At 43.0% G+C, this 19804-nt stretch overlaps 1 protein-coding gene across 2 annotated transcripts in view; it reads right to left on the reverse strand.

Annotated features, from left to right (window-relative positions):
* The window catches only part of PDE4C (phosphodiesterase 4C), a 57383-nt gene that overhangs the window by 25383 nt on the left and 12196 nt on the right, over positions 1-19804 (reverse strand). For both annotated transcript variants that reach the window (XM_058163263.1, XM_058163262.1), the window contains 5 exons: positions 10992-11183; positions 9780-9816; positions 7880-7953; positions 5335-5387; positions 2669-2781 (listed from right to left, as the gene is read on the reverse strand). In XM_058163263.1, coding sequence (XP_058019246.1) covers positions 2669-2781; positions 5335-5387; positions 7880-7953; positions 9780-9816; positions 10992-11183 — 469 coding nt within the window. The remainder of the gene's footprint in view (positions 1-2668; positions 2782-5334; positions 5388-7879; positions 7954-9779; positions 9817-10991; positions 11184-19804) is intronic.

Below are 19804 nucleotides of genomic sequence, written 5' to 3' on the forward strand. Positions count from 1 at the left end.
TTTGTAAGCTTTTAAATTATGCGCATTACTGGTAGCATGTATGGCTAAGGAGAAGAAGAAACATCAAAGAAAATTTAAAAAACAATGACTTGGGGAATTCTGATTGCACAAATCTTAGATAAATCTTCAATTTTACATTTTTAAATGTGAAAATTTGAAAATTTTCAAACATCAAAGGTGAGCTCAGGAATCTTGCTTCAAAACTAGTGTAAAAATTCATTTTTATTTCTGGAAAAGAGGAGAATACCCAAGAAACTCGATAAAGAATTGGGTGATAAATGCAAAGATACATTCATGTTGTATATTTTACTGCTTTTCTCAAACATGACCTAATTCCAAGTCAGATGTGCTAGATCTCATCCATACCGAAACAAGCCTTCTATCCTATTATAGGATTCACCTTAATGAAAAAGAATTATACTTATGTGAGACAATGTGGAGTTATATTCTACAATGTGGATTAAGGCACCTGGTCCTTTCCTAGAATTGTTTAAAAATTCAGCTGGTGGGAAGAAGAGTTCTGTATAACTCAAAACACACACAAATCGCCTTGATTGCATTTTTTTGCCCGCTTTGAAATAAGCTTCTTTTATAAATGTCTCTTCATCAAGTGACATATTATGTGGGGAGGGGGACAGACCCCTCCCAAATTATTGTTTCATCTGGCTGACAGCATTATTCAGCCAGTTTTGCAGAGTTCCTTCGAGAGTATTTTCAACAAGGATAAAAAATAAAAGCATTACTGATGTATCAAAAGCGGAAATCTCCCATCAGCTCCTGAGATAAGGAGAGGATACCTGAACAATTAGAGAGAGAAAGGCATCCCCACTGCTGCAGAACAGCATGCATTTAGGGGTGTGCGTACGTATGTGTGTGTCTTTGATGTTTTGTATCTGTGACTAAATCTTTGCAGCAGCAAAATCCCTTTCCTGCACCCTTTGCTGGAGAGATTTGCCGGGAGTTACATCGTGTCGGGGAGTCCCCACTTACCTTGATGCTGCTGTCCCAGAATGCGAGCAACGAAGTGCTGGCGTCAGGCATCGCAACGCCAAAAGTGCCAGCTTGTGTGCGAGCCACCCTTCTCTCTGAGGCGCCCTAGTCAGACCACAGATGCTCCTACCAAGGGGCCCGAACTACCATCCCAAGCTCTGCAACAAGGAGCTTAGGACTTGTCTGCAACGCTGAGAGTTAGGACAGAAGCTGAGGAGGGGGACAAAGTCCCCCCTGCATCACTGCCGAAGAAAGCTTCTTCCATGGATGTACCAAGGCTGCTCCAGCATCAGGTACCTCTCCTTTCTGCTGCCATCCAATCAGAAGCCAGAGGCACAGAGGCTGGAGCCAGCTCAGCTCTTTCATTGGCTGGCAGAGCCTCTGAGGAAGGCGATTTGCTTTAACCCCGATGGTGCCCAGGCACAACAGAGCATGGAAGTTGTTTCCAAAAACTCTGTTTAGCAACAGCCAAAGAGACCAGGGAAGAGGAATACTGGGAGAAAATCCCCTCCCCCCCCATTTCACCTTCTTCAAGAAAACCATTGACAAATGGAGAGAGTTCTTCCTAGAGCAAACAAAGGCTGGAGAAGGCTTTTTGGTTTTTTTGTAAAAAGGGCTCACAGTGATAATAAGGGAAGGCTGATTTTTTTCAGGTTCTAAAAGTTGCAAGGGAAGGACACTTTCTGTCCCACAGACAGTCTGAACATCTTAAGCTAAAACTGAATTGGGTAGCTTGGCATTGTTTGGTGTATGCTCCAGGTCATTGCATTAAGCCATCAGATAGACATTGCCTGTTATATAAACCTTGCCAATGTGTGTTATTACCCCACTCATGGTTAGGAGCATCCCCCACATAGACACTCACTTTTCACTGGCTTCCAGCACAGTGTATCTCCCCCCGCCCCATTATTATTTTCCACTCCATTGGAATCAATGGACCAGAAACTGGGAATGTATAAAAATTTGAAAGAACTTATTTTATTGCCTTGAATGAAAGGCAATAAAAGTTGCCAGCCATTTTAGCATTTTGAATATTGAACCATACTTTTACACACACACCCCAACTGTCTTCCCTGATATTTTTTTCTGCTTAAATACATAAAAGTTATTTAAAGCAGTCACTTCCGATCTCTTCTGACCGATATCATGGTTTGTTTATTTGTACGACTGGTCAATCAAGGCTGCCCTTCAGGAAGTTCACTAATGCTTCTCTTCAAAGGAAAGAATAAAGTGAACTGTGGGGAAATGCATTGGTTGATGGCCAGTGGCCCAGAGCAGCCCTTCCCTGACTCTCTAGTTGCAACAGCACAGGGATATATCTTGGGAAGAGTTGCACTGGACAAACGGGTTGCAGACTTCTGGAATAACCAAAACTTCTTTTGCAAAGATGGGTTGTGGAATGTTCTAAGCAGCAATCCCATTTCTCAACTTTCAGCTGTTCCCCAAATTTTAATCTGCTTCAAGCAAAAAGTCTGTGTCATTTCCTTGGCTTCCCTTTTTCCTCACAAAACCTTATGCCATTTTTTAAAAAAAGAAACAACTCCATGGCCATAATACAACAACCAGTTTTCTGCAAAAGGGGAACTGATACCCAAGGTTGGCAGTGGTCAAGAAAGAGAGAGAAGAGGGGAACTTCCTGTCTTTGGAGTTGAATCTCAACCCGGGTTGAATGTCTTACCTTGTTGGAAGCCATCTCACTGACTGAATGACGTGTTTGCAAAGTCTCCAGCTGATCCAGGCACCAGTCTAACTCTTCCAAGGTCTCGATAGCCAACTTTTGGTAGGCATCCTCTATGAAATGCAAAGAGCATCAGTGAAAATGCCATCTAGAAGGCATGTCTGTGCCACCTTAAGGAGTGGCACTGTTGAGTCTCCACACACACTGAAAATTAGGTTCAAAACTGCCAATAACCTGAGCAGCCCTAGGTGGAAACCACAGTGGTACATTCTAAAAACTGGTTCTAGTTTGAAAAAAATGCTCCAGCTTTTATTTTTTGCAGTTCACATGTGGCATCTCTCAAAACTATCGGGGAAGCGGGGTGCTAAGTATCATGGATGCAAGTAAAGTAAGGTTAAATAAAAAGGGATAATATTTTAGAGTTATCAAAGATCCCAGTTGTAATATTTGGAATCAGCTGGGAAGCAAATCCACAGTAAACAGAACAGGATCGTTTGATTCAGAATATTATATTAGCCTCTTAAGGGAACAAGATGCTGATCCACGTGGGATTGCCAGAAAAAAGGATTAATAATTTATAACAGAGTTACTGCAACATAAATAAATGCTCATATTTTGGACCATTTTCCTTAAGAGTTGCAATCCTAATATTTGAATTTGCTTTTGGGATTTTCTGTTGATAACATTAGCTCTTTTAGTCTGTAATTTTATTCTATAATAACTTGAAGCAGCAGTTTGGACATTGAATGCCTGCTGGAAAAGTAGTTTGCATATATTTTAAATGGCTGGAGCAATGTTTCTGAACCTCAGCAACTTTGGCTGGGGAATTGTGGGAGGTGAAGTCCATACATCTTAAACTTGCTGAGGTTGAGAAACACAGGGCTAGAGAAATAAAATAGGTCTTTGCTCTCAAGGAGCTTATAATCTACATTTCAACCTTTCTTGGGCTCATGCCTGATGGAAGGCTAAATTTAGTTTGTTTTTAGTTTAATGTACAAGCTCATTCATAGTGGCTTACCATTATGTGTGAACCAAGGAGCTACACTGATTCAGTATATCATAATCAACCAAACACTGGATTTTAGGGCAAAATCCTGGCTTTAGACTGTCCTGACATTGCTTACCTTGTCCAAAGTGGCAAGATAAGGAAGCAAAGACAAGAAAGGGATAAGAGGCTTTCCTTCTTGCCATTCTAGGACTTTTGAATGCCACAGCCTAGGAATCCTGCTAAAGAGCGCTTGGCCATAGCATCAGTAGATAAGTTGCCTCCCCCTCACATTAACCTATCTTACTGGGAGCCATCAAACCCGCCCCCCCGTCATTTACTGCAGCATGTGCCTCTATGGCATCCCCTGCCTTCTGTCAGACAAGCACACGGAGGTTGATATGTGCTTCTGGAACCCATTTGCCCAATGTCAGGGGTCGACCAAAGGTTTAGCAGAATGCAGGAGAGAGAGAGGGAGGTGGCTCAGGTTGCCCCGAGGCAAGGAAGGAAGGGCTGCCCATCAGAAGGGCCTGTCTCTTGTGGGGCCGCAGAGACCAGCTGAAAGAGCGTTTTGAATAATAGAACAACTGACGTCAATTGGAGACGTTCCACCCGCCGCAGAGGTGGCATGAAACAGAGCCAGAGAAGGAGGGGCAGGGAGAGGGCAGCCCAGAGCAAACACAGACTGCAGAGGCTGAGGGGGTGTGTGGCGGGTAGGGGTGGGAGGTCAAGTAGCCTGGGGGGGGAGGGCAAGGCAGGCCCTGGGAGCCCCCCCCGTTAGAATCACCTGCAGCGGGCCTCAATATTACTCTCATGTACAATGCATGAAAAGGAGCTGGTATCACCAATCATCCCCCCCCCCACACCCGGCTTTTCTCTTTAGGCAGAAGTAACCTTTTTTTTTTTCTTCCTTTCCACAGCTTCAATACAGTTGCCTGCTGACACTGCACACACACGAGCTATGAGGACCTCCCCACCCCCCCAAATGTTTAGTTCAAACTTCTGTGGCACAAATTCACTTGGAAAAGGGCAAATGATCCTTTCCCAATATTCAGACATGGGAAAGGGTAAAGCACGGAGTGGGGTGGTCAGCAAGCAACTAAAGCGAGGTGTGAGAGAAGTAAAATCTTGTAGGGACATAGAGGCAGGGCTGTTTTTTCCTTGCACCTCACAAAAAAAATATGGAGTCGGCAGCACCTCCAATTTAACAAATTAACCATTTTTTAATTTTTTTAAAAAAAAGCTTTTTTGTGCACAGAGCTCAGCTTGTGGAACTCTTTGCCCATCGAATGTAGTGATGGCTGACAGGAGATTTTGACAAATTCAGAAGGGAAGATCTATTAATAGCTGCCAAGCCCTGAACGAAGGCTGAGACTTCCACAGTCAGAGGCAGTCTAGCTCTGAATGTCAGTTACTGGGAACAACCACAGGGGAGCATCTGCCTCTGCATCTCTCTTTGCAGACTTTGTGGAAGCATCTGATTGGCCTCTCTTGAAAAGCCAGATGCTGAATGATGCAGACCTTGGATCCAAATCAGCTGATTTCCTTTTACAAGCTTATGAGCTTTCCAGTTTGTACTACGGGTCACTTCACAAGGTGAGGCCATTTTACTTCAATGAGAGTAAAAAAGAAAAAGAAAAGAAAAGAGGAAAACATCCCAGAGACAGCTGAGAGGGTTTACCTGATAGATTGACCTTAGAGGTAGAGAGGGGATTGATGGGACCAGATGTTCGCCTGCAAAATATAGCATAAAGTTAAGCTTCTCTGAAGCCCTGCAGCTCTCTGTGGCTGATGATGGAGAGAAGGGAAAAATCCCCAAACAAGCTATTTACTCAAGAGCGCATTGCCCCCCCCCTCCCATGTGGGATTACAGTATGGTTACCGGCCTACAAATTATAATTGAACCATAAACTCTAATTTAAAGAAGGCTGCATTCCTAAGCAAATTTACTTGAAAATTAGCTCTGCCAATATGCCAAGAGGTTGTACTTCAAAGAAGTACAATTTTAGATGGGAGCAGTAATGTGAAATGTCTTTCCTACTTCTCTTTCTTTCAGAAATCTGGGACAAAGGTAGCTTGTATACAGTGAGGTTCTCCTTCCCTCTGGTCAAAACAGGCAAGATGGCAGACTCGACATCTTGTCATGTCTCCATCCCTTTTGCCCCTTCAATCTCATGGTTGTAGTGACCCGCTTCACTTTTTTGACCCCTTCCTGTAGGCATTTTGGCCTTATTGCATTGTGACCTTGCATCTGTCATCTTGCCCATTTTGACCTCCGCTGGGAAAACAGGTGCTCTCACCCTAGAAATGGTCTTCCCATCTTTGTCTCTGTTTCTGGTTGTGTTCTCTCCGTTTAGAGCTGCGCAACCCAGCACCCTGTGACACTGAGGCTTCATAGCTATATTAAATCAGCATTCCTCCCAGTCTTGAATCAGAAGAAAAGTAGGCCAACAGGTAAGCTTCACTGTGCCTCAGAAACCCGGCTGGGGAGGGATGCTCCGGTACAGATTTAATTCCCAGGTTCCCTTTCCTCTCCCATCATGTGTCTCCCACCAATGGGAAAAACAATCACGAATCGCTCTCCGTTAGATGTGGTCTGATGGCACAAAGTTGAGGAAGTCCAGTTTGTGCCTGGAATGGAGGGTTTAAATCACTTTTCAAGTAGCCTAAGTGAACATCGATCATTGGTCTTCGGAGATCATTTAGAAAATGGTGGTAAGAGAAAGGAGCAGGAAAGAGCTCATTTCTTTTCCTATCACTCTGCAACTCTTATGTGCCCCTCTGACTGGATATATTTTTTTCTTTGTTTGTTTTCTTGACATGGGAATATCAGTCTTCTGGGGACGGATATATTCATGTCAAGAGTCATATTTTTTTCTGGTGAGGGGGAGGGCAGGAAAACAGCACAGCCTGTCAGTGGGGAAGAGCTCACAGCTACATCAGGGGAACTCTCTTCTGCATCATCCTGCTCCCCTCCAACATCCCAGCAACGGTTGGTGGTGCTCTTTTTTTAAAAAAAAAAAACATGGGAAGAGTCTTCTGGAAAATCAGTATTCCTGTGGGAAACAAGGGAACTCGCTCTTTCATTTTGTCACAGCCCAGGAATCTATTAAAGATGGAGCTTGCAACCGGTAACCCCCACAGGAAACACAAAAATGCGCTACCGTAGTCAAAATTGGGGTACCTCCCCCCCAAAAAAAGATAGCACTAAAAGAAGAATGACCATGCAAATCCTGTATTTGTTAGGACTAGCAAAAAACTGTAATATGTTTAATTGGGTGTATGATCAATGAGATATCTCTTCCCTTGTTTATACAGACCATATACAAATCATACAAATGTACATACAAATCTATTAGTTGCTGACAAGTCTGCAAAAAACCAGATTTACCAGTCATCCAGAAAACTGGCAGACCCATATTCATAAAATGAAGCAGTTGAGGGTTATGTGGGTAGCAACAGCACTTAGACTTATATACCGCTTCACAGTGCTTTACAGTCCTCTTTAAGTGGTTTACAGAGTCAGCATATTCTCCCCAACAATCTGGGTCCTCAGTTTACCAACCTTGGAAGGATGGAAGGCTGAGCCAACCTTGAGCCGGTCAGGATTAAACTGCCTAACTGCTGGCAGCTAGCAGCCATCAGAAGTAGCCTGAAGTACTGCCTTCTAACCACTGCCACCATGGCTCGATGCCTCCATGGAAGCCAAGTTCCTAAATCTCTTGCAATTGAAGCCAAAATGGCCCCAGAGAGCAGGGCCTAGTGACACAATGGGTGTGTCTCTGTGTGGCTGCAACAGTCTTAAGCAGGCAATAGAAGTTCAGCAGACCCAAGTTCTGGACCGCACAATCACCAATAACATCCTCAAGACAGACAAATGCTATGCAACATCAGATTATATCAGGAGAATGGAGAACACCTCACTGTACCAGCTTCTATTTCTGCAGCAGACGGGGTGTCATGAGAACATGGTCCTTGCAAACACTACTTGAGGTATCTTTGTACACAATAGGGAGGACAAAAGGATGAGACCCCGGGGACAGTGCCTTCTGTCTACACTTTTGCTTTACCAAAGCATCATGCAGAAAGAACGACAGGATCATAAAAAAGGGTTTCTGAAGGTTGATTGAATGCCAAAGTGGGGCACAGTTTCGCCAACCACCCCTTTAATTGCCCAGTCCCCACACGATTCCTTCCTTCCTTTCCCACCTGAACCTGTCACTCACTTGTTGCAGACATGTTCCCGGAGGTGGGTCAAGACAGCAAAGTTGCTACGAACTGTCCGCAGGCTGGCCAAGACCTGTGAGTGAGGGAAGAAGAGCATCCCTCAGAATCAACCATGTAGTGGCTCTTGGTCTCACATGAGTACCCACTAGCTGGATTTGCAAAAAAATATTTTTCAGTAATTGAATCAACCCACTTATTAGATTTGCCTCTTACAGTGAACCGTGAATGAAATTAAAAACTAGGCCACAAAGTTAGCCATGGTTAAAATTAACCAAGTTTAGCATATTTTATACTCTTGGTCTTTAACTGACCAGGTTATACAATCCAACCCTGAAAGGATGTTATCACTTAGGAGGGCCTCCCTTTATACAACTTTTCCCTGAAACCCCCTTCCTTCTTTAGATCAGGGGTCTCCAACCTTGGCAACTTTAAGCCTGGCAGAGTTCAACTCCCAGAATTCCCCAGCCAGCTGGTTAGGGAATTCTGGGAGTTGAAGTTCGCCAGGCTTAAAGTTGCGAAGGTTGGAGATCCCTACTTTAGAGAATGCTGTGAGGTTTACAGATGTGGGTTTGTTAGTCCAGAGATCTCCAACCTTGGCGACTTCAAGCCTGAAGGACTTCAACTCCCAGAATACTGCAGCCAGTAAAGCTGGCTGGGGAATTCTGGGAGTTGAAGTCCACCAGGCTTAAAGTTGCCAAGATTGGGGACCCCTGTTTTAGTCAGTCTCTTTTCCTCCCCGACTCCCAACTCTGCCTCTCAGTGGTCTTGCAGCTACCAGAAATTGAAGTTTTCTTTTGCTGTCTGATTACGGAGAGGGTGAGGCTGTTTTTAACCTTCCTTCCCAGATAGTAGCAAAACTCTGGATCCCAGGAGGGAAAAATTGCTTGCTCATTCCAGGTGGTGAATTCACTCTTCCATGCACTTCCCTTCTTTTAAGAGACAAAATGCAGAACACTCTTACAGAACAGTGAGCTATCCCAAAGGAGGGATATGGGAATGCCAAACCATATACAGGTAGTCTTTGAATTACAAATTGGTGCCAGAATTTCCACTGCTAAGCAAACAGGCTGTTAAGTGAGTCATGCTTGATTTTACCACCTTTTTTTTTTGCCAGTTATTATATCACTGCAGTTTTTAAGTGAATCATATGGTTATTAAGCGAATATAGCTTCCCCTGTTGACTCTGCTTATTGGAAGCCAGTTGGGATGATCACAAATGGCAAACACGTGACCTCAGGAGACTGCAACCGTTGTAAATACATGCCAGTTGCCAAATACCTGACTTTTGATCACATGATTGTGGGGAATGCTGTGAGGGTCCTAAGTTTGAGGGCTGGTCATAAGTCACTTTTTTCAATGCTGCTGTAATTTGGAAGAGTCCTTAAACAAAGGGTTGTAAGTCAAGGACTACCTGTCTGTGAGGTATGTATACTAAGGACAATAAGAAGATTGATAAAAATGATATATATGGGATGCAGAGTGGAAGCCTGAAAAGCTATGCATAGCATGGTGGAAGCAGAGAAATTCATTATTTTTGCACATATAAACTTGGGACGGGGGAGATAAGGAAGATAAAAAACAGATAAAAACAATTATGCAGCATTAATTCCCCAAATATCTAGGTATGTTATGTGACTGTGGCCAACAAGACTTAGAAAGAGTTCAAAAAAATAATGAAAAGTGAGGAAGGACAACGCCCCCCCATGCTTTCCTGAGAAGTGAGGCGACAGTTCACAACCATAGTGACTTGGCCAAGGCCTTAACATATCAGGTTGGAGAAAGCCACATAGGGAACATTATCTCATTATGCTTTTGAACATGTTCGTAACTGGGCACAGGGGCACAGCGTGCCAAGATTGACAAGGGAGGACCATTTTCAGTCCTAAAGAGAATACCTACCTGTGCAAAAGGAGTAACAATCAAGTCTTCTCCATGCCTGCAAGGGGAGAAGAGAAGGATGTTAATGGCTATAAAGTCCAAAGACTGGGTTCAATTTCTGAACACAGCATGAAGTGCCATACTGAGCGCCCTATCCAGATTACATCCCTGTCCTCAGCTAACCTAGAGTAACTGCCCTGGAATATATACGGTCGATGGCCTTGGAACTTTCTTTCCACACGATGGCAGACCTTTCAACATATCCCAGGTGAAATCGGAAACTTGGATCAGAACCCATCCTGTACCCATTTCACAAGACTTTGTCCCACTGCCTTGCATAAAATTCACTGAACTTGACAAGGATTGTTCTCAAATGTAAAAGAATGGGAAGCTGAAGAGGATTATTCTAGTCGCAAATACCAGAACAGAATTCTTCTGTGATCTTTCTTTAATCCCAGCCAGCCTGGTCATTAGACTTAGTGTTGTGGTCCATCAGCAGCTTATGGAGCTGGCAACAGAGTTGGACAGCGATGAGGCTGAGGTGGGGCCAGGGCCATCGGGAAGTGAGGTGCAGACTCCAGAGCCTCCAGAGACTGATAGTAGTGAGGCAGAGGAACAGGAGGAGCCTGTTCCTAATGCACGCATGAGAAGAGCTGTCAGGAGGCAAGAGCAGCTCAAGCAGAGAGGACAACTCGGGAGTAGGGCCAAGAGATGATTGGCCCCTCCCATAAGGCTTAAAACAGACCAGCACCGGCATTTGAGCTTTGCTGGAAAATAACGTTGTAGCTGCGTCTTCTGCTTCGTCTGCATCTTTGTTTTTGTGGCTTCTGGACATTTGCCAGGAAGGGCCTTTGGCAGTTTGCGAGATAACTGAGGAATTTGTGTTGGGAGGCATTTGTTTTACTTTGAGTTAAAGTAATTAAAGTAATTCCCAGCTGTTCGAATAAAGTTTGTTTTTCCACGGACTAAGTTTATTACCACCTACTTGGGCCTGGATCACAACACTTAGAGCAGCTAAACTGCAAACATCCCAAGATATGGTGTTGTCCCTGGGAGACACACTTAATGTGGCTCTGGTTTTCCAGCAGAAGAGGAGCATCAAGCAATTCCACATAACAGTGGATGTCACAGATGGAAAAGAAAGAAATGGGCTTTGTGCGATTTAATGAGCCTCACTTTCTGCTAACAAAAGACAGAAAATCTACTGGGGCTACCCATGTCCTCTGTGCTTACATGTCACTGCTGACAGAGGAATTGCGGGACATGGCTTTCGGGGAGAGGTCATAGTCGCTGTCCGATCGGTACAGGAAGGACTCCCGACGTTGGCTGTGGGGTGTTGTGCCTTGTAAAACAAGTCCCAGGCCCAGATTGGCCTGGGAACCAAGGGGACTTCGTCCTGGAGAGAAGCCATTCTCGACATCAAAGCTGTAGAAAGACAAAAAGAGAACGCCAAAATGTAAAACAATTGCTTCAGTTGCTTTGCTCAGTCTTTTCCTGTTGAAAGGAACATTTTATTTTTAAAGAAGATGGCAATCATGGCTCATAATATTCAGTACACTAAGCCGCCAATGAAATTACAGGTACTCCTCAATTTAACAACTGCTCGCTTAGTAACTATTCAAAGTTACAACAGACCTCCTTTGGATTTGAAGTTCCAAAGGCCACCCCACCCCCCAAGGTCATCTGATCACATTTTGGGCATTTAAGCCCAAATAGCCTGCATTTATGGCTGTTTGCAGCATCCCATAGTCACGTGGCCCCAATTTTTTTGTCGGAAACTGATATTTACTCCAGTTTCCATCAAAAACTATGGATTGCAGATCATGGATTCACTTAACAGTCACAGACTTTGCTTAGTAACTGTGGTGTTCACTGTACATCCACTGCATTCGCTTAATGACTGCCTCAAAAAAGGTTTTAAAATCAGGTGCAGTCATGCGTGGGAACCTAATTAACAACTTGCATTTATGACCATAACTCGGGGCTCAATTACAATTGTAAATTGAGGACGACCTATAAAATTTTACAGGACTAATCTGAAAAAGGAGTACTAGCTGCCCAATAGTGAATGGTCTCCTCAATAGTGGGGCGGGGGCTGCATATACATTTAATAAATAAATAAAGCTTCCATAACTGCAAACACGCATACATATGAATGCACCCCATTGCTGAACAGTAAGAAAGTTTAAGAATTCGCTACATTTTAATTCCTGGAAGGAGAATAGAGGCTGATGAGTTTTACCTATAGTCATTGACAGGATGACCATGTGATGATGGTTCTTAGTGTACCACTTTAGCAAATATTTGGTACCTATGAGATTTTGAGAGGAACATTTGGTGCCTTAAAATTTCATGGAGAAAACCACTATAGAGCGGTTTCAATTCATTCATTCAGTTTGTATAACCACCACTTGATGTTTGACTCTAGGCAACAAAAAGCAAGAGAGAAACAATAAAACACGAACAAAACTGAAATATATACAGTAGTTCCTGAGGAAGCCTCCAAATCCACAGCAATAAACTACTAGAACCTATTACAGGTAGTCCTTGATTTATGCCCTTAGCAACCATTTGAAGTTTTGATGGACCTCCCAGGAGGTACTTACAATCCAGTTCTGTCCCCCCACCCATGATCACATGACTGTATGTCAGGCACTTGGCAACAGTTTTGGTCATTTGTAGTGTCCCATGGTCATATGACCATCCTTTATGATATTTTTGTTGAAAACCAGCAGTTACTTCCAATGTTCAATAAAAAAAACCCATAGCAAATCATTGGTTCACTTAATGATCACTGCATTCGCTTTACAATTGTTGCATTTACTTTATGACTACCAGTGTCTATCGAGATTCTCAGTCATCCAGGTCATGGTTATCCCAAAGGTGCTTTTTTCAGGAGGCAACTGGACTTTCTGGTTTTTCTTTGAAGGTGTTTTGCTTCTCATGCAAGAAGCTTCTTCAGCTCTAACTGGATAGTGGGGAATGGAAGGATTTATACTCCTTGCAGACACTTGGATATTTGCATTCTTTTAGCATGTTGTTAAGGTCACCTGGAGGCTTATCTGTGTCCTGAGGGTCACCTGAGTGGTGCAAATGGGTGTGAAGCCTTCTTGAAACTGTTGAAAGGACTTGTAGACTGTAGCTAGAAGATGTCTTATCCCTCCGCCTCTGTTGAGAGAGCATTTGAATTTTGACATAGATGGCCTCTTTCACCCCTCTTTCAAATCAGCTTCTTCTCTATCCAAAATACGGACTTTCTTGTCTTCAAAAGAGTGGCCTGTGTCTTTTAAATGCAGATGGATTGCTGAATCTAGTCCTGATGTGTTTATGACTACCACACTCACTTAATGACCACTGCAAAAAGATTGTAAAAACTGGTCTGGTCACATGAAGACCTATTTTCCAATCATCATGATTTATGATTGTCATAGGCAGGCTGCATTTCAGTCATAACTCAAGGACTACCTGTACTTGGTTTTATTCAGGTGAGATATCGCACAAAGTTATTCATTATTTTAGGGGCCAGCAGGATTATAACGCTTATGAACTTTTGGCGAAAGGCAACCCAAGTACTAAATCAACTGCTGCTTTGCCAAGTTTTAAAAATTCTTTGCTCATCCACTCCACCATCTTAACTTACCAATCAGATTCTTACCAATCAGATTTACTGCTAACCCATAATGAGTCTTGCTTGCTTTCAATAGCAATAGCACTTAGACTTATATACTGCTTCACAGCGCTTTACAGCCCTCTCTAAGCAGTTTACAGAGTCAGCTTCTTGCCCCCAACAATCTGGGTCCTCATTTTACCCACCTCGGAAAGATGGAAGGCTGAGTCAAGCTTGAGCCTGGTGGGATTCGAACTGCCAAATTGTAGGCAGCTGGCAGGCAGCAGAAGTAGCCTGCAGTACTGCACTCTAACCATTGCGTTACCGTGGCTCATATGTGTATGATTGTATGGCCTAAACTATTGTGGCTTGTAAACTATAGATGATAGTTGAACTTTTTCAGTGAAGCTACCTATTTGGCTTGGTAGTCAACAAATCATAATCACAGCTGTTGCAATATCCCCTGGCTTTCATAAGAACAATAACTAGAAGGAAATAGTCATTCCCCTGTCCTGCAGGGTCCTCCAGAATGAGACAAGGCTATAGGTTAGATATGCAAGGAGATCTCCCTTTCTGCCGTAAAGAAAAACTATTATCTTTTGAAACAATAGAAGCTGGGTAAGTAGGCTAGGAAAAGAAGTAAAATAGCAACTGAGCAACTGTTAAAAGGAAAACCTACAAAAATCTGGAAAAGGTCCAGGCAGTGGACTCTCGCCTCAAGCATTATTAGATGATCCTAAGAAATAGATAACAAGTCTAGTTGGAATTGCGCATTAAGTTTAATTTTTGTTACCCTGTTTGACAGTATTAAAGTCTAATGTTTTGTCTCTTGTATTGATGTGTAAAACCAGTAATTTGTGTGTTTTATGCAATTTGCAATTGCTTTATAGTGGAGCTACCTCTAAATTAGGTGCAGATCAATTTTATGTTCTGCCTAAAGCCTTATATTTTCCTTCTTAGTTTTCTTTTAGAGGGCTTATTCTTTACAGTTGCTGAGGTTTGAACAGCTCTATATTTTTATCTCTTTTGTTACCGAATATTTTTGCATATGTATGAAGCTAAAAGGGGATTTTTACATTTGCTTTTCTTTTTAATAAAATTTTACTTTGTTTCTCTGTTGTGAGATTGGTCTGTCTTCTGAAGGAGAGACAGAAAAAAAAGATTGATTCTTTTAGCCACAATGCTAGAAGACCAGAGTGTGGTGCTATTGACTTTATTTTATTTAGTTTTCCTTTTTATTTGCCAATAAAGCAACAAAGGTTGCAAGAGTCATCTTTCTCTCACACACTTCAACATTAGGGGAGAATGAAAAGTGAGAAGCTGCTCTGGAACAGGGGTCTCCAACCTTGGCAGCTTTCAGACTCGTGGACTTCAACTTCCAGAAATCTGGGAGTTGAAGTCCACAAGTCTTAAAGTTGCCAAGGTTGGAGACTCCTGCTCTGGAAGATACTGAAGGTAATGATAGCACTATCACCAAAGCAAGAGGCAGAGCTAGGGTGTATAGATGCAGAGGGCTTCTGGGATAGTAGTTTTGAGACCAGTAATTCACCCTACAGGTAGTCCTTGATTTACGATCACCATTGAGCCGAAAATTTCTGGTGTTAAGTGAGACATTTGTTAAGTGAGTTTTGCCCCATTTTACGACTTTTCGTGCCGCAGTTGATAAGTGAGTCACTGCAGTTGATAAGTTAGCAACCTGGCTGTTAAGTGAATCTAGCTTCCCCCATTGACTTTGCTTGTCAGAAGGTCGCAAAAGGGGATCACATGACCCCGGGACAACCGCAAAGGTCATAAGGTATGAAACAGTTGCCATGCATCTGAATTTTGATCACATGATCATGGGGATGCTGCGAAGGTGGTAACTATGAAAAATGGCCACAATGGTCACATTTTTCAGAGCTGTTGTAACTTTGAACAGTCACTAAATGAACTGTTGTACGCTGAGGATGACTTGTCTGGGCTTACTTTGCCATAATACGGTGGTATGAAATGCATGGAAAGATGTGCTAAAAATTAAGCTTAGTTTTTAAAGGACATTGTGTTTATGTCCGGGTCATAAACAACATTTTTTCCTTCTTTTTCCTCCTTCACTTCTTTCTCTAACTTTTTTAAATTGGGGATGTTGGGATTTACATGCACAGAAGTTATTTTTTTAGTTTTAATTTGTGGGTTTGATAGGTAAGTTAAGTTAATGTTAAAGGACAGAGCTTTCCTCCATGCCAGGGGTCTGCAAACTTGGCTCTTTTAAGACTTGTGGACTTCAACTCCCAGAGTTCTTCAGCCAGCTTTGCTTTGCTTTGCTGGCTTTGGAACTCTGGGAGTTAAAGTCCACAAGTCTTAAAAGAGCCAAGTTTGCAGACCCCTGCTCTATGCTAATGTTAAGTTGGAAGACCTCTTGGTCTATCACTATATCAGATTCGGAGATGGTTGAAGCAGAGACTGTCTTTCCATGAGGAATCACTGAATCATCTGAAATGAAGATGATTGCAAAGCAGCTACCTTGAGAGATTTAAAAAGAATGGAGCTGGAATTCCAGAGGGAGTAGGGTTCTAAAAATTGGGGCTGATGAGAGACCACAAGGATCATTAAAGTTGGAGGAGTTTGTTGTGTCTTGCCCGCCCTCAGAGCAGCCGGGGCCTTCTTATCTGCTCCCAAACACGGAGGAATGTATGCCTCCCGGCCCCAGTCCTGGCTCCATGCCCAGACAAACTGCAGAAGAAGGAGCACCTCCCGGCCCCAGCCCTGACTCCATGCCCAGGCAAACGGAGCAGCTAGACCCCTCCCCCTCCTCCACAGCATGTGAGCCTGAGGAGGGTTTATTACCAACAGCTGATTGGAGTGACCCTCGCATCAGAAGATTGGATAGGCGGAGGCAACAGAAGGAAGGAGGCAGGCCTTAATGAGTGCTGAGTCATGGAGCCACACCCCATGGCCTATATAAAGGATCTGCTTTCTGGCAGTCTCTGAGTCAGGCAAAAGTCGAACTTATCTTGCTGAAGTCACTTACTGGTCTCCTGCCTGCTCTGAGGATTTTGTTAGGACTTTGGGCAGAGCTGCAGAGGCAAGCCTGATTCGGATTTCCCTGACCCGGCCGTCAGCGGAGGAGTGGGACACGACAGAGTTGAAGAAGGATGGAGGGAGATTTAATATGGAAATGAGGAATTTCTGTACAGTAAGAACTATTAAGCAATGGAACAATTTGCTTCTGGGTATTGTGGGTACTCAATCGCTGGAGGTTTTCAAGGAAAGATTGGACAACAATTTGTCTGAGATGATAAGAGGACTCCGCCTTGGGCAAAAGGTTGGACTAGAAGACATTCCAAGTCCCTTCCAGCAGGGGTGAAATGCTACTGGTTCGGACTGATTTGCCCAAACTGATAGTAATAAAAGCTATTGGTTTGAGCGAACCAGTAGTAAATAAATGCTACCGGTTCGGATGAACCAGTATTTCCAACGATCAGCTGTGCTGCACGATTTATATTTGCTAGAAAGCAGGAAATCCTGCTTTCTAGCAAATCTAAATCACGTGGCAGAGCTGTTCCCCCCACCCCCGCTGTTCTACTTACCTTAGAAAAGGCTTCTTAAGCCTTCTTTTTCAGTGCTGCGTAGTAGCGCCTGTGGTGTGCATGCACGCAAAGCACGCATTTGGTGCACACTGCGCATGCACACACACAGCGAACCAGTAGCAGACTTCGGAGCATTTCACCACGGCCTTTCAGCCTCCTGTCACAATCAATCCAATGCTGTTAGCAATGCCAATTGAAAGATATAGAGGTCCAGAATACAGGCAGGGTGAGGATCCTGACCACTTTCTGGACAATTCTGAAAACAGTTTCCAGAAATAAAAGATGGATGGAAAGTCATTTTATGCACCTCCCCCTGACATTTGGTCTAGTCCAGTGGTAGTCAACCTGGTCCCTACTGCCCACTAGTGGGCGTTCCAGCTTTCATGGTGGGCAGTAGGGGTTTTGTCCGATACTGAAGCACTTTCCTTTTTTTTAATTTAACTGACTTTTTAAAAAAATTCATAACATTTTCATTAGGTTTTCATAAAATTCCCCGTGACAATTTAAATTTCTGAAAATATACTCTTTTATCGCCCGTGCATAAGTTTAGTTCATGTTACATAAGTGAAACTAAATGGCGCTATAGTGTGGCCGCAAACAAAAGAGGCTCATCCCAGTATAGCTCGCGCATCTCCCTCCACACCACTGTAACAGACAAGCAGAGCTGGTAGCCGGCGCCCCCCCAAACCCCAATCCACGATGCGCGAGAGGCATGCGCAGACGATGATATACGGCGCATTACTGTAGAACTGGTGGATGGTTAGAAAATTTTACTACTAACAGAGATACAAAAGTGGGCGGTAGGTATAAAAAAGTTGACTACCCCTGGTCTAGTCAGTGGTTAAGACACCAGGCTAGAAAGCAGAAGACTGCGAGTTCTATTCCAGCCTTAGCCATAAAAGCCAGTTAGATGACTTTAGACCACTCATTCTCTCAGTCCAAACCACCTGACAGGATTATTGTAATGAGCAAAATAGGAGGAAGAAGGAATATTAGATATGTATGCTGCCTTGAGTTGTTTATAAAAATAATAAAGGTGGAATAAAAGAATAAAATAAAAATATCACAGAAAGTGCCAACACTAGGTTGATCTTGGCTAATCGTCAAAAAAACAAAGTAAGATGGACGGGTGGTATTTTGGAGGAACACCAGCAAGAAATCCCACGGTATAAACTAGACTAGAACTTTAGAAAAAACATCTCAGAAAAAGGCAGCCATCTTCTTGTCAAGAAACTCCAGGGAAACTTTACTTTCTAGTTTTTCCCCCAAGTAATTACCAGAATTGAGGAGGTCCTCTTACATTCCCTACTAAGAACTAAGCAAGTGGTTGAAAACAATAATATGGTGCAAATGATGGTATAGTCAACATAAGCATGGTGAAAAGATAGACCACCTTAAAGGATTAGCCTAAAGGTTACCTCTTTTGTGTGAGTGGGTGGGGAGAGATAAGAACTTTGTTTGAATTCAAATCTTTTGGTAAGGTTGGAATGCATTTTTGTTTTATTAAGAAAATCTGTATGGCCACCCAACTCATTCATGGTGATTCTATAAACTTGGGAGTTCTCTTGCTTTTCTTTCTTGTTATTCTTCCCCTCCACTCATTTTTTTTAAATTTGCATTTATATCCCGCCCTTCTCCAAAGACTCAGGGCGGCTTACACTATGTTAAGCAATAGTCTTCATCCATTTGTATATTATATACAAAGTCAACTTATTGCCCCCCAACAATCTGGGTCCTCATTTTACCTACCTAATAAAGGATGGAAGGCTGAGTCAACCTTGGGCCTGGTGGGACTTGAACCTGCAGTAATTGCAAGCAGCTGTGTTAATAACAGCCTGTCTTAGCAGTCTGAGCCACAGAGGCCCTCCTCCTTCTCTTCTAGAAGTGAGTGGAACATATATAGGTTTATACTTAGATACTTTTGTGAGCAAGAGTAGCTTGTTTGTGAAAAACAAGAAACATCGGATGGAAACTAATCAAGGAGCAAATCAACCTAGAGCTAAGAAGAAATTTCCTGACAGTTAAACAACTAGAACAAGAATTAATCAGTGGAATGGCTTGCCACCAGAATGTCTTTGGAGATTCTCAGTCATCCAGGTCACTGTTTCACCCCAAAGATGCATTTTCAAGAGGCAACTGGACTTTCTGGGTTTTCTTTGAAAACATTTCAGTTCTGAAGAAGCTTCTTGGATGAGAAGCGAAATGTTTTCAATGAAAAAATGAGAAAAGCCAGTTGCCTCTTGAAAAAGGGACTTTTTCAAGAGGCAACTGGGACTTGCCACCAGAAGTTCTGGGTGCTCCTACACTGAAATTTTTCTCTGAAATAATATAGGATTTTCTGCTTGATCAGAGGTTGGCCTAGAAGACCTCCAAGGTCCATTCAAATGCTGTTATTCTGAAATGTTTGATATATAGTAGTGGTTTGACAGATTGTAGTGGAATGTAGTCTGGAGTTTAGAATAACAGAGTTGGAAGGGATCTTGGAGGTCTTCTAGTCCAACCCCCTGTTTAGGCAGGAAACCCTACACCACTTCAGACAAATGGTTATCTAATCTCTTCTTAAAAACTTCCGGTGTTGTAGCATTCACAACTTCTGGAGGCAAGTTGTTCCACTGATGAATTGTTCTGTCAGGAAACTTCTCCTTAGTTCTAGGTTGCTTCTCTCCTTGATTAGTTTCCACCCGTTGCTTCTTGTCCTGCCCTCAGGTGTCTTGAAGAATAGCTTGACTCCCTCTTCTTTGTGGCAACCGCTGAGATATCGGAACACTGCTATCATGCCACCCCTAGTCCTTCTTTTCATAAGACAAGAGCAGATATATCCAGTTCCAGCAACTGTTCTTTATATGTTTTATCCTCGAGTCCCCTAATCATCT

Source organism: Ahaetulla prasina, chromosome 1 (genome assembly GCF_028640845.1).
Source record: "Ahaetulla prasina isolate Xishuangbanna chromosome 1, ASM2864084v1, whole genome shotgun sequence".
Taxonomy (NCBI): Eukaryota; Metazoa; Chordata; class Lepidosauria; order Squamata; family Colubridae; genus Ahaetulla; species Ahaetulla prasina.